At 34.6% G+C, this 15595-nt stretch overlaps 1 protein-coding gene across 2 annotated transcripts; it reads right to left on the reverse strand.

The window, feature by feature from the left end:
* Positions 1 to 10865: 10865 nt before the first annotated feature.
* Positions 10866 to 15341, reverse strand: LOC117103939. 2 transcript variants are annotated; one of them, XM_033244598.1, is made up of 3 exons: positions 14691 to 15341; positions 13102 to 13629; positions 10866 to 12891 (listed from the first exon to the last, which is right to left on the reverse strand). In XM_033244598.1, exons 2-3 carry the CDS (start codon positions 13362 to 13364, stop codon positions 11982 to 11984), a joined length of 1173 nt encoding a protein of 390 aa, XP_033100489.1. In that variant the 5' UTR covers positions 13365 to 13629; positions 14691 to 15341; the 3' UTR covers positions 10866 to 11981. The 2 variants fall into 2 exon arrangements, with proteins under 2 accessions (XP_033100489.1, XP_033100488.1); XM_033244597.1 differs by lacking the exon at positions 14691 to 15341 and having other exon boundaries at positions 13102 to 14500.
* Between the last annotated feature and the right edge of the window lie 254 nt (positions 15342 to 15595).

Genomic DNA, 15595 nt, shown 5'->3' on the forward strand with positions numbered 1-15595 from the left:
TGCCTGGCCAATGATTAGAAATAGTAAATTCATGAATAACCCCTACTGAACCATGGGATAAATCCCATGCTACGTCACATACACACTGTGGACATCATCAGTCCATTCGTCTGATGAAAATCCAGGACCAGTTTATCATAAAAGGGGCTTGTGTGGCGACAGTCCGAGAGGCCGCAATGGGGGAAATTAGTCCCCCGAACCCCAGGAAAAATGTAGTTTTATTTTTTAGCCACAGAGTATTTAGGCCCACTTGCAATTACAGCGCATGCCCCACAGCCATTTAATCCGGCCCTGTGTCATGAAAGTTTTACGTATGGACGAAGCTAGAGATTAAATTTTAAACAAGTTATTCTTGCTGTCATTTTTTTTATATTGTTCATAGCAGACTAACGCGGCTACACTTTTTAATCATCATGATGCCTATTATTTACGTTTTCTTTTTAGTACATTACTTGCGGTGTTCCCCAGAGGACGAAGCTAGGACCTATTCTCTTTACAATAATGGTGAATGATTTGCTAGAGCACATTCCAGAGAGATGGAAGTTTGTCGACGATTTAACAGTCGGCGATATAAATCGTCTTCCTCGTAGTAATTCTATTGGGCACTCTTTCCAAAGTCACTTAGATGCACTCCAAACCTGGTGTAATGAAAATGATATGTTGCCCAATTCCACCAAATGCAATGTAATGCATATACACTTCTTGAAAAAATGAACCCCTCTTCACTCCATTAATGTTAGGAAATAACATGTTGGAAGTAAAGCCAACTATTAAATTGCTTGGTGTTCTGCTACAAAATAATATGAAATGGGATTCGTAAGTTAAGGAAATGGTTTCCAAATCTTCCCGTCGTATGTACATGTTGTATGTTCTGAGACGTTATGGTGCTCCTCGGGATGATCTTGTTTTTACTTATATAACATATATAAGACCCATCTTAGAATACGCTAGTCCACTCTGGCATTCTTCCATTACGAAGAAGCAGTGTATTCAGCTGGAGTTTGTCCAGAGAAGGGCCACCAAGATCATCCTGGGATACAAAAACTACCACAGATATCAAGACGCACTGAACATACTCAATTAACCATCGCTACAGGCACGGAGATCAGACTTCCTGATTAAATTTGGAAAGAGTCTTGTGTCATCTCAACGGTTTGCTGATTGGGTTCCTGAAAACCCCAAACCAGTGAGGAGCCTACGAAATCATGGGAAATATAAAGTACTTCGGTGCAGAACCAACCGGTCATCCAATTCAACACTCCCAAGTGCAATTAATTTGCTGAATGACTAGAGCAACTGCTATTTTGGATCAGGTAGTTGTTAGGCCTACATAATAGTATATTTTTAATTTGAATGAATTTTTAATATGAATAAACAATTTTTTAAGTCTGTAATTGTACATATATATTTAAATAATCAATTTGTAATAACAATTTTCATGTATATAGATTTATAATTATTTATTTATGTATATATATATTGAAGTGATTTGATAGGCCTAAAGTTTGGTGTTTATTTTGTGTGTGATGTGATGTTTCTTTTTGTATTTATATTTATTTTTTTTTCCTATTGTAAACTCAAAAATATTTCAACCTTTGTTGCATTTTGAGTATTTTATACCAAATAAATAAATAAAATAAATAAATAACTGTCCCTATAATGTATATTACCGTACTTTAAATGATAGATACGACAGTACTGATAGGATATCTGCTTCAATGAATAATTAAAAAAATAATACTTTGGTAGTAGTGCCACCACATGGTGGTTTTAAATTGTTTCAGAAAATTACTTTCCCCTACCGTTAGTGATGGTGTGCGAGATGCCACCACCAGGGTTAGTGCGTTGACCCCGCAGCAAATCTGCAGCTTGATTTAGAAGCCTTCCGGCCTTCTTCAGTGAATTGTTATCCATCGGTGTTTTGGGAAAAAATGGCTTAAAATAATTAGCATTTTGTTACCTTGAGAGGCAAATGTTACAGAGGGGGCTATGAGGGGGAAGAAAATTACATTCAGCCTTAAGATGCGAGATTTTGCTGACCTATCTTGAAATGGACGATTCCGTTGTCCTTTTCTGAAAGTGCTGTGCGAATCCACTTCTGCGACTACGTTGGTTGTTTCTGTGAATCGGTTGTTCGTCTCTGTGAGTGTCTTTTCTTGTCTGTTTTTGCTAATACGTTGTACGTTTCTGTGAAAGTCTAACGTTGTCCTTTATAGCGTGTACGTTGTAGGTTTCTGTGAGTAGGTTGTTCGTTTCTGCGAGTAGGTTGTTCGTTTCTGCGAGTAGGTTGTACGTTTTTGCGAGTAGGTTGTTCGTTTGTAACTGTATTTTTGGCGGCGATTGCCTTCCATAAATAATTATAACAATAATAGCAATAATATATTGATAATTACATATTCTCTGTGTCAATTGAAACTCAGCATCCAGTCCTATAGCATTCCACAATCGAGTAGGCGTATAGCTCGTGTTCCACTACTGCAGATATTTGGGAAATTCAAGTGGATCATAGGAAATAAATTCATTCTGGATTCATTAAATTATTTGTGAATTTTCCTTTCTTTAGTTAATCCAGTGTCAATATTTTTATAAGTAAATGTTATTTTTACTTTCAGACTTGACATGTTCTCTTGGCAAGAGGCATCGTCAAAAGTGAAGCGATAAGAGCTCGGACCTTCCGATGACGTTTCGGTTAATAGCGCCAGCGCCACCTATGTTTCGCTTGGGTTTAGATTATTTTGCCATTCTCATTGGATAATTTATCCAAAAATATTTTATATTTATATTTATATATTTTTTATCCAAAAAAATAAATTGTTTGTTTGCCCTCCACCGCCGCCCCTAAATCCCGAAATTAGAGGGTGGTGTTTTTTTTTTTTTTAGTAAAAAAAAAAACTCCTCCGCCGACACCCCAAAATCATATTCGTCCTTACTCAATGTTTCCACCACTATTTTGTTGGTAGATTGATATTTTGTATTGAAGAGGTTGAAAATAAATAAAATATCTAAATATTTAATGTATAGTACTGTATTTACAATGCAACAATGTCATTGTTGCATACAGATAAAAATTGACGTTTTATATTTTGGTATTTCAAATTCAATGCGATTTACTGAAGAAATACCAAGAACTACATCTTTTCGGGGCAAGGAAACACACACTCGACGATGTTGTGCTTTCTCCCTGTCTCTTTCGCGCGTGTGTGGGATTGATGGCAGAGGAACTGGCGAGCGTTGACGTTCATCGAAATGTCGATAGTTGCAGTTTGTGCGTTTTTTCGAGGAAATATTAAACTTCGTTCCATTGTGGCACGCATGAAGCCATCAATGACTTTTGACGATGTTTTTAACATGTACAAATGCGATGGTGATGGAGTTCTTGATCGGGTATTGTGCGCACCGAAATCAGATGGTCATTGGACCCAAGTGGCCTCAGAAGAAATTGTGGAGGTTCTGCAAAGTTTATCCATGTCCCACATTCAATTTTGCTGCTACAAATCTGCTGCCCAATTGCAGGAATCTTTGATAGGAAACCGTAGTGCATTTGACGTTTTATTAGAAAATAGTAGAAGAGAACTGCCAGCAAAAAAAAAAAATGCTAGAGTTGGGTTTTTTGACAGTGCGCGGTGGTAGGCCATTTTTACAAAAAAAAAAAAACAAAACAGTGAAGTGTTGGGTTGCGTATCCACCGTTTATGGCGGATTTCATGACATCATGCTTTACAACAGTAAATTCTGAACACCATACGGTACGTTTAATAATGCGTATGTAAGTCAGTATTTTGCAAGGACTAGGAGGAGTCCAGTCAGTACAGGCAGTATGTGAATTGGTTAGAATTAGATGAGCGAGTCACATGGCTTGCTCTGCATACGACATCAAACTTTCTACACTCGGCGCCAGAATTTTTATTTTTATTTATATTTTTATTTAAAAAAAATTTAATTGTTGTGGTGTAGATATGCTATTTGGGAACAATTTGTCAAAGAAAATATTTTCATACGGCTTTCCGTTAAGGAGTAACAAAGCCGCGTGTTTAGGTCGAAGCACGCCTGTAACGAATTTTCTTTTATCCTACCTTCCGTGATACTGTAGGCCTAGGCCTATGTCATTGTACAATAAAGCAAGAAGTACAATTTCTTTGATAAAGTAAATGTTTTTAGGCCTTATGAACTTCTACTATATTTTAGTTCAACCATAAAACATACTTTTTAACAATGCAATTGCATTGTGTTGAATTTATGCAACACTTGCATTACGTCAGTTTGCCTTAAGAACAGGCAATTTTATTTTTTCACCCCAAATAAATACAAAAAATGGTGTAGACTTAATCTAGCCTAGCAAAGAAAATTTATTCATTTCTACTATTGACAATACATTCAAGTAAAACAGATTTGTTTTTAATTGATTGTTTATTCAGCAATTTACTAGTCAATCTTGTATTTTTTATTTTATTTTAAAAATAAGTCAATTAGATATTAGTATAACACACACTATTGGGAAACCTTTTAAATTCTTTTAACATGCAGCCTAGCTACAGTACAGTATATCTATATACAATGCTTAATATTGTATGAAAATATTAATTTTTCATTTCCTTTATAAATCTTTATTTAAAGATATGGTTTATGTTAGTTTATTTAAAATATTAGTATAACACACACTATTGGAAAACCAATCTCTAATTCTTTTAATATGCAGCCTAGCTACAGTACAGTATATCTATATACAATATTTAATATTGTATGCATTTTTCATTTCCTTTATAAATCTTTATTTAAAGATATGGTTTATGTTAGTTTATTTAAATATCTTCACTTTATTAATGTGCTCGATTTATTTATTTCAATTATTTTTCTGTTTAATGTGTCAATTTTAAGTTATTACTTCATTATTTTTTTGAATATTTTTTTTTTCATTTTGCTGCTTTAATTTCATTACTTTGGTTATGTTAAGGGTGTAGTTGAATTTTTATACTTTTGTCTGTAATTCTATGCAGTGAGAGTTGAATTGATCAGCTCTGGATGAATGGACCACCCTACAAAATATTGTTTAAATAAATAGATAATCTAATTGCTTAACAATTTTTGCCGATGATTTAATTATATACTTTATTAATATTCAAATATAACTCCACATGTTTCACAAGCTGACTTGAAAATATGCACTGAATGAATTTGCTGCTTTGGTATTACAGCTCTGTTGTATTTGTTCAAAATCTAATATTTATAGGGAGAGAACTTAAACAAAAGGAGTTGCTATTTAATGCAGTGTTAGATGATATGGAGGAAAGAGGTATCTCTTTTCCGACAGTGGGTAGTGCACAGACAGATGGCAGTTACATTGTTACGGTAATTAATATTGTTTTCATTTTATAAATTTCCTTTTATAACTTCTAATGTTCAGTAATGTATTTAATAAACACTACTGTATTCTGCATACACACATTTCCCGGGTTTTAACGTCGTAGTAGGAATTGTACAAACGGTATGCAAGGAAGCAAGGAAAAACAATTTGTACACTTTTACAAATGCATTAAATTAATGCAAAACTGCAATATTAGATATTCATGATAGCATCCATTGATATTATAAACCTTTTAAACGCAGCCAAGAAAAGAATTAGAGTTTTGTAGAAAACAACTTTTTTAATGTATGCTTGCAGAAGGAGAGTAATTCAGTGCTCTTGACAATTTTTGTTTTCAGACACTAACAAATGCACTTTGGTATATAACACTTGATCATGACGTTATTAATAAAAGGGCAGCTCACCGAGCAGCATTTGACAGAGTTCCAGAGGAATGGAACAAGTTCAAAGGATATGTTGATCTAAAAAAGAGAAAGAGGAAGAAGCTTTCATTGTCAGCAACTGACCTAAATTTCCATGCAAATGCATTGACAATTAAAGCTCCTGGACAAACCTATTCTTGGCCAATGGAAAGAATTTTGTAACAGCATCCTCAATTTTTCATCTTGTTTGTGCTCCTACAAACAATTTTTAGATGAACAGAACAAGGACCAACAGAATTTTACACATCCTGTCCGCATGGTAAGCTGTCTTTCTTATCACAGGTTACAGTACTATCTTTTTTACTTTACTTTAAAAATATGTCATTTTGTGGCCTTTTTAGTTGCTATAATTGTAATTTATTTAATATGAATTGTTTATGAAGAGTTTTGCCATATTCAATTTTCTTAGGATTCATAACAAAACGAAAATAACCGTCCCATATATTAATTGATAGTTTAATAATAATAGTATTAATTTTATTTGCTTTTAAGTAGCCTGTTGTTACTTATTAGAAATACAACAAAACACAAATAAAAAAGTATGATAAACCGATTGACGAACTTGCAATGATAATTAGGCCTAGTTATATTAAATTTAGCGTTTCGCAACTCCATTGGCGCTCCATATATTTGTTGAAAACAAACCGCGACCGAAATGAAGCGCGACCGAAACGAAGCGCGAAATGGGCTCAAATCATTTCGGCCGTCGCTCATTTCGGCCGCCAGATTTTTAGCAATAGAAAGTATGGCGCGCCAATAGAGTTCCGTTGGTAGTGTGGTTGTTGCAGGATGCGGAAGCGTAGGCAAATACTAATCTGGCCGTTTAAAAAAAATTAAACTTTCCATCTATGTAGGCATAGGCCTACATATTTGTATGTAATGCATGCTATAGAAATATGCCTACGTGTTTTTCATTAGGTATATATATTTATTTTTGTGGTTAATAAAATATAATAACGCCTAATGATACCGTAAATTATTCACGTTTTATACTAGGCCTACTGTATTTGTCTGTAGCAAAAAGGCCAAGTTGTAGTTGATTATCTATGTAATGAGTTGTGTGTCACTATACTTAATGTAATTTTGTACTTTTTTATCTTTGGAATGTTATACACGTATGCTCGTTGTTATGAATTATTGTAACAATTATATGAGTGCAGAAACTGATTTATCATGATAATGATTTTAATTTGTTCTTTACAGGTAGACGATGAGCGAAAATAAATTATGTCTAAAACTAGTTTGATTAATGGTTAATTATGTTTTGTATTGTTATAATTATATACTGTACGTTTTTCGTGATATTAATTATGGCGGTATGCCATATGTATTGTAAATTGAAACACCTCACTACAAGACTCGCAAAAAATACAAAAATTAAACTGGTATAGTCTTCTTTTATTGATACTAAAGTTGTAACAATCACTGTAAATATTTAACTATTTACTGAAACTTAATACAAAAATAAGCAAATTTACATAAATATCATATAGGAGTAAAATATCAAATATTATATAAGGAATTGTGTATGTATAATAATATTTCAATCATTTCATTTATATATTCAAAGTCCAATCTTATTAGAAAATAATTTATGGGCGTTGTCTTCAACTTAATGCACTAGGCACACTCATTTGAATGATAGTACTCTTAGAACAAAGGAAAAGAATACAACAATGATGGTGTATTTTCACCTGTTTAGTTCTTTTGTAAGGCTATCTTCATTCGTGTTTTCATATGTAAATAGGTTATGACGCATTTTGGTAGTTAGTTCCACAGTGTTAGCATAGTTAAAATTAACAGTTTTTATTTTAATATCTTACCTCGCGTCTTCCTCTGTGGTTTAGGCGGTAATGCCAACCTTCCAGGTCGTTGTTGGTCCTTATGCACTGATTGTAGTAAAATTTTTCACACATTGTACAATAAAAAATATAACACCATGTATCTTTTGTATCTTGTTTTATTGGTAAACAGTGTAGTAATGGAATGGTTAAATGCTTTGAATGTAGAACATATCGGAGATGGTTACATTCTTTAAATTCTTATAATATATAGGCCTAAGGAAGAAATATGCAAATAATTTTGGAGATTTCAAGGCAGCGGCGGGCGTAATAAAAAAATTTTAAAAACTTATTTTTTTTCGGAAATTCGAAATCATTATTGGCGGGCACTATATTTTGTATTCATGTCGACGTTGCCTATATAAAACACAAGGCGGCAAGGTGTAAAATATTTTCTCGTCTAACTGTATAATACTATGAATGACAAATCGTACATGTACAGTATAAGCTATAAATTTCATCATTCATTTATTTATTCGACTATAACTTCCCCGACCATATTAAGCTATAAATTTCATCTTTCATTTATTTATTCGACCAAACATTAAAAAGCACAAACAAACAAGAAACAAGACGATTTTTAACGTTACAATTTATGTTCATTTTCATCACGGAAGAAAAATAAATAAAAAATTCAAACATCAACAAGTGATGAAATATATATATATATATATATATATATATATATTTGCGTGAATTGCGTAATATTTTTGCGTGAATAACATGTCATCACGCAAAAGAAAAATAAATCTAAAATTCAAACATATCAACAAACGAAATGAAGTTGTATACTGTAAATATTTTCCCTTTTTATTCATGTCACCTTCTCAACCATCAAAAGAAATCAACAAATGTATTTAATTAGAAAATCACGTTGTACATAAAACATATCGGAGATGGTTAAACGCTTTAAATTTATATAATATATAGGCCTAGGCCTAAGGAAGAAATATACCGTTGGAGATTTCAAGGCAGCAGCGGGTGTAATAAAAATAATTAAAAAAAAAAAAAACTTTGATTTTATTATGAAATTCGAAATCATTATTGGCGGGGCACTATATTGTTCATGTCATCAAAGTTGTACAAACAACAAAAGGCGCATGTGTAAAATATTTTCTAATTTTATTCACAAATTCTCAACATTGAAAATAAATAAAAAAATTTAAACATATTTCAAGAAGTATACAGCCGCATATTTTTTTACATCACATTTTTATTCATTACCGTATCACGCAAGAAAAATATATCTAACGTATCAACATCAAACATCTTCACATTGTACATAAAACATATCGGAGGATGTACAATAAAACTAACAATACATATATTATATTAATAAGACACATTCTATAATAATAATAATAATATACTTTATGCAAAACACGGAGACACTTGAATCACCCATGAGTGTTTTTTTCATCCGTGAAGTCCGTCATAGACCATGCATAGTTAGAAAAGAAAAAATTATTGAAAACAAAATGAGTTAAAGAAAACAACAAAAACATAATATTTTAACTACCAATGAAACTATACCCCGCCGGACACCAACCCGGTATTCCTAAGTTTCAGGAATAAAAAAATGATTTACTGTATCTTTAAACAAATATAGATTTAATATTCTTGTTTTAATGGCGTATCCAGCTGTTGTATGACTACGTTCTCATTGGCGGCTGTTGTGTATTTGGTGGCCCCTTTGGCGTTTCATACATTTGGCGCGGCGGCCGAAATGAGTGGCGGCCGAAATGAGGTTGGCCCATAGAGCTATTAAACAACTAGAGTGCTGACAAGATGGCGGAGCAATGCAGAGTTGTGTATGTGTACCATCCAAGATGGCTGCCGTAGGAAGGCGCCACCTTCAGGCTTTTATATCTCTTTATTAATTGCTGATGATTAACCGACAAGTAGATAAGAAAACACTATAATCCTGATAAAAAAACGAGCTCTAATTAGGACAAACGAGCACGTTTTTTAACGAGCTCTATAGACCTCGATTTTGCACGTTTCGTTAACCAAAGGGTGGTCGCTCCAAATCAATCGCATTATTATTAATTAAAATTTGAATTAACTTTTATGAAAAGTAATGATTGCGTCTTGATTGAACACATATGAAGAATTCGTTGGTTTTTTATTCAAGAACTTCTAAATGCAATGGTGTGATCAACTGTGATTGGTGGATAGCCAACGAGGAAATGTCAATCTCGGTCACGCCAGGGTCAATCCAGGATCGAGATAGGTAGATTGAGATCGAGGTCACGCCAGGCGCATGTTGGTGCAGATGCGGTCAAATTATGAAAATCTCACCCACGGTGAGTCAAGCCAGGCTTGAAACTCCAGTGTGACCGTAGCCAGAGTGTAATTAGCTATGATAAGAGACCCTTGTTTTGATTTCCCGAGTTTTCGTGGATAAGTCGGGTTTTGTAATAAAGGAGGATGGAACAGCATGTAAAGTGTGCCACTGTTTCAAAAGTGTAATTTCCCAATAAATTATTATTATTATTATTATTATTATTATTATTATCATCAATCATTATTATATTATTCCTTCAGAAAAAATTATATTTAACCATATTTCTGACACTGAAAAAAAATTCAAAATCATTTTTAAAAAACTAAATACCTTAGGGGTGAATGGGTCGAAAATTCGCGACTTACCCTAGGCCTTGGCTAAGTAGGCCTAGCCTACGGCATAGCCTAGGCCTGGCTGAACTCTCTATCCACAAACTACCTAGGCCTAGGGCCAAGTCCTATTGCCACCCTGACACTTGCACGATTTTCATTCCCGCACTGGCGCGCACTTCGGCATGCCAATGATTAAAGTCTTCGGGAAAACGTGAGGAGTACGTGAAGGGTGCGGGGGTGCGCGCTATGTAGAGATAATTTTAAAATGTTCAAAAATTTGGCATGTATCAAGGTTCGTGCCATATGCGTGAACCATCCGTGAACATTGCGCAAACTCGACTCACAAAAGTATTCAGAGTTTTCTGGAAGAATGGCCAAGTACCACAAGACCTTAAAGATGCAAATATAATACACCTATATAAGCGCAAAGGAAACCGATTACAATGTGACAACCATCGTGGAATATCATTGTTGTCCATAGCAGGAAATATCTTAGCTAGAGTAATACTTCATCGCTTAACAAGTGCAATTACTGACAATGTGTATCCCGAATCACAGTGTGGCTTCCGTAGAGGTCGGGGTACTGCAGATATGATCTTTGCCTATAGACAACTTGCAGGCCTTGCCTTTTAAAAATGGCAGGCGAGCTACAATTAGCTCTCCTTAATATTTTTAGGAGAGCTGCTGGTGAGTTTCAAATCGCTCTTCTTGCGATTTTTAGGCGAGCTGTTAAAAAACATAAGATTTCATATTGCAAAGACCGAGATTAATAATAGTTCTAAGAGCAACTGTTAACGCTTTAAGATGTAGTAATGTTTTTGTATAGTGTACAATTGTACAAATTTGCTGATGTAAAGAAATTTTTTTTTGTACATTTTGTTGATGGAAAAATAAATTATACAAATTTCAAGCTGAGAATGACGTAGTTATTACTGTGTTAGTAATTTACAAAAAAATATACACAAACAAAACTAGGCAGTAACAGTAATTTTCAGAACAATATTTAATACAACATCACTTTATAACAGCTGCAAATACAGCAACTTTGTTTTTCATCATTTCCCAATACAGTAAATCGGAATCTATTATCTCTGTATCACTATCAGAAGCCTTTTCTGCCTCCACAATAGATGAAGGACCAGAAGACATACTAACATCATCATCATCATCAGAGTCTGAAGTTGTCAGTCTCATTGTTTGTGGGCACACTTTCAGACCCTGAGGATGATTCGGTTTGTGTGTCCGCTGTCCTTTTGCTTTTTTCTTACCCCAGCTGTGCTAAGTATGAGCTTTCTCTTTACAGACATGTGCTTTCGTAATGCACTAGATATGATTTCGTCCTTATCGCTTTCAGACCAAGCTAAGTGATTACTTTTTATGATAAGCAGATTTTCCATTGTCGAGTGATTTAAAGACATTCGCTTATCAGACAACATATTGGTCAGGCAACTAAAGGCCCTTTCAACAGATGAATTGCTTGGTCCTAAACACAAGATTATTTCAACCAGCTTAACTATGTTCGGGAACTCATTTTTCCTATATACAAGGACCCTCTGCCACATATCCAATGGTTTAAAGTGACTATAGTATTTTTTAATTACAATTTTCAAGTCCCTCCATTCCCCGCGAAGTGTTTTTCTACTGTTATCAAAACCTGCATAGGCCAATGTAGTTTCAAAATGCTGAGTGATATTATAGAATTAATTTCATCAGCACAATCATTAATAGCCTCCTCCCCTCAGTTTGCTGGATCTATACAGTACATCTTGCTGTAGAACTCATCATCAAAAGACTTCAATCTAGATTTTAAGCATTGACGTATGTCTGGAATTACTTTTTCTTTTAGTCTTTGTACTGCTGTATGCGTGTTATTACTCATGCGAATCATCTCTGTCAAATATAACTGGGTGTACTCCCTGTTTTCGGGTTTTCGTCTCATATGATTAGGTTTTGGCAATGTGCATTTCAAGACATTATCATCATTGTCTATTTCAAAACTGTACGTACTCCTTTCACTTACATTTAAATAGGGTTCAGACTCATCTGCTACCATATCATGCAGTTCATTAATCATTTTTTTGACATTATAGTCAACCTCAAAAGCCATAATATTTCCTCTTTCAAATGTAAGTGAAAGGGGTGTCACTAATTCTAGTAAGTCCCTGTAGAGGCAAACCGAAGAAAAAAATGAAAAATTCTTCAATTTTACCAGATACCCTTTTAGCTTTGGCTTTATTGCTCTATATCCCTTATCAGAGATTGCATGTTCTATGCATTGTGCAAAGGGAACCCAATTATTAAGTAATACATCTGCACCTTTCCTCTGATGGTTTAAAAACCTGGTGCCATGCACCTTGGGAAATGTATAAATATTAACATGAATGGTTTTGGCAATGCTTTTAAATTCTCTTGCAAGTTTGCCAGATCTCTTCATTGTGTTAAAAATGGACACCATAAAATCTTTCACATCACAAAATTCTTTGTATTTCAGGAGTGAATCTTTTAACGCCAATTCCATTCTGTGACTAACACAATGAACAGTGACAAGCCAGCTTCTTTCTCTTTTCATTTGAGTTAGTAAACCGCTGTATACACCCGTATTTACAGATGCGCCATCTGAAGTAGCTGATACCATGGTATTTATATATCTGTGAAATCAAAAGACATAAAACAATCAGATCCAGACAATAGAGTTCATGCCAAAAAACAAACTGAAATTGTATGACAGATCTTAATAAAAATGTGTTATAAACAAACAACATGTATTGTTATGTGTGTTTATCTTCATGTGTCAATGTGCCAAAAAAAGTTTGAAAATTAAATAATAAAAAATAAAATAGATTAAATATATTTCTAACCTTTCCTGTGGTAACTTCAGTTTTGAGTTCAATGCTAAATCAATCGACCTCTTTAGGTTATCAGCATTGGCATTTACAAAATCGTCAATGTCTTGGAGAGCTATAGTGTAATAGACAGCGATCCCTTTTCGTGTAGTTCTCACAAGAACTAACTCCTTCTCGGACCCCGTTTTTTTTGGCTGTGATCCATCGCTTAACAATGAGAACGCTGTAGCACTGCATAGAATGACAAATGACAAATTTGGTAGCCATTTTCCCACCATCACAGCCTTCTATCAGCTGAACACCGTTCTCCTTTTGGCATTTAACCAACATTTTGAATTTTGTGAGCGGCATGTTTCCAGATTCTGCCAACAAATATGCTGTCTTCAGTAATTTTCTATAAGCATCTTCTGCTTGTTTGTGTATGAAATGATTTATTTTGGGCTGGTTTCTAGCTGTTGCACTCTCCTCATTGTTAGTTAATGTACTACTGCTAGTACCCTCTGAGTCTTGTCGAGTATCAAAGAATACTCCCAATTTATGTGCCTAGGAAAATATAAAAACTTGGTGAATTTTTAGCTTTTATTTAAAAATATATATATATAAATTATTAATTTATCATTATCATTTCTTATTTTTAATATTATTATGGAGAGGGAAGGGTTTTTTCTACACTATAATAACAAGAAAAAAAGAACAAAAGAAAGAATGTTTAATTTAATGTATGAAAAAAAAAAATAAATAAAACCAGCCATTTTCCTTCCAAAAAAAGTTTATAAATTTTGTTAGATGAATGGTATGATAAGAATATTAAATAATATTTTATCTGTTCTATATATGCAGTGGAGTGTAATCTGTATCTATTGCAATATCAAACTAAATTTTTTAACATTTGCAAATAAAAAGAAAAAAAAAACTGGCCTAGGCCTATTCGTTAAATGAGTTTAAAATTCAAAACTGTTGCAGGCTCCTACACAGCCTGTGCATAGTCCCCAGAGTTTAGTATTAAACATAATGAACAGAATACAAATTTTCTAACATTGAATAAAAAAATCGCTGTGGCTGCTGTTACGCCGATTGAGAGGTAATTCAAGTATGCTGATTGGTCGAATTAACTTGACCCCAACCTTTAAAATAATTCATTCATCCTATACTTTAAGCGCAAGCTCTACGAGAGGGCAGTCATTGGCGTAACTGCAGCCACTCTGTAAAAAAATTGTTGACTTCAAAATTGAAAACAAACCCATGAATTTATTTCCTTAACTAGGCCTAGTCATAGGCCTAATCAAAATGTTGTTTATAATATTAAAATTATATTAAGATTGGTTGTTTGCACATAAAATGCTTATTTTGAGGTGTTTTCTCCGATCATAGGCTAGGCTAGGCCCCCTAGTTCCCGCACACCCTCACACACACACACACACTACACAAAGTGGCGGCCTATAGAATTTGATTATTCCCCGTAGGCCTACTGTAGGCCTAGCACGAAAATCGGCTTTTCGTTTCGATTTAATTAAGAGGCTGCAAAATTGCGTTTCCTAGCTAGGGCCTAGGCCTAGCCTAGGTAATTAGGCACCTTCTAATACCATTGATGAGTGATTACTTACAGTTGATTCCATGTGGCGTCTCGCTGTATGTTTAGTAACGAAAGTCGTACCATTAGCGTAGTTGTCAACTTCTTTAGCTGCTACCCCCTTTATTGAATTATCTTTTTTGATCAGTTCAAGGTGTCGCCTACATGACTTACAATAAATACTTCTTACGATTTCGACTCCATGATTCTTCGCAGCATCGTATCCATAAATATGGGTCAAATTCCACTTCAAAAATGTTTGTAATTGCACCGAATTTGGCATGTTGGTGATTTTTTAGTTATAAAAATATCAACATGTCCGGCCGAATGCATGACATTCAGAGCACCACATCATCATCATCGCTCACACGTGTGTGGACAGATGTACCGTCCCGTTTTTGCGCGTTACTGTAATTACTCTCGAGTTTAAGTCGAAAGTAAATACTGTAATGTCAATTACATATAACGCGTTGGATCTCAAAAGTACACTCCATGTTAACGCTCAAAAGTAAGAACAGGTTGTTGACAGATAATACAGTTTGACAGATGCAATCATGCAGAAAGGGCGCGAAAGGGGTCAGAATAACAGTGACGCAGGCGAAGAATTTAGGTGCGCGATTTTCCACGCCCCTCCAGGTGGTTTGAGAAGCGCATCAGCGCGCGATCGCGCTCACGCGCCTCAAATGGCAAGGCCTGGACAACTCCAGGAAAAATGTAAGGAACAAAACAAACCACTATACACTGTATTTGTAGACATCACAAAGGCGTTTGATACGGTTAGCAGGAAGGGGCTATGGAAGCTGCTCCTCAAGGTAGGATGCCCAGAAAAACTTATCACCATTATTCGGTCATTCCACGATGGCATTATGGGTCGTGTCTTAGACAATGGCAAGTATTCAGAACCATTCAACATAACAAATGGTGCCAAACAAGGGTGCG

The sequence above is a fragment of the Anneissia japonica genome, unplaced genomic scaffold, assembly GCF_011630105.1.
Source record: "Anneissia japonica isolate Jap-2015-1 unplaced genomic scaffold, ASM1163010v1 scaffold1810_len1271414_cov176, whole genome shotgun sequence".
Lineage (NCBI taxonomy): Eukaryota > Metazoa > Echinodermata > Crinoidea > Comatulida > Comatulidae > Anneissia > Anneissia japonica.

Excerpts from the sequence above, each read along its gene's own strand:
- LOC117103939 (XM_033244598.1), bottom strand. The coding sequence starts at position 13,364 with ATGGTGGGAAAATGGCTACCAAATTTGTCATTTGTCATTCTATGCAGT. Across the intron at positions 12,892-13,101 it reads CTGAAGTTACCACAGGAAAG|ATATATAAATACCATGGTAT; the intron begins GTTAGAAATATA and ends TTGATTTCACAG.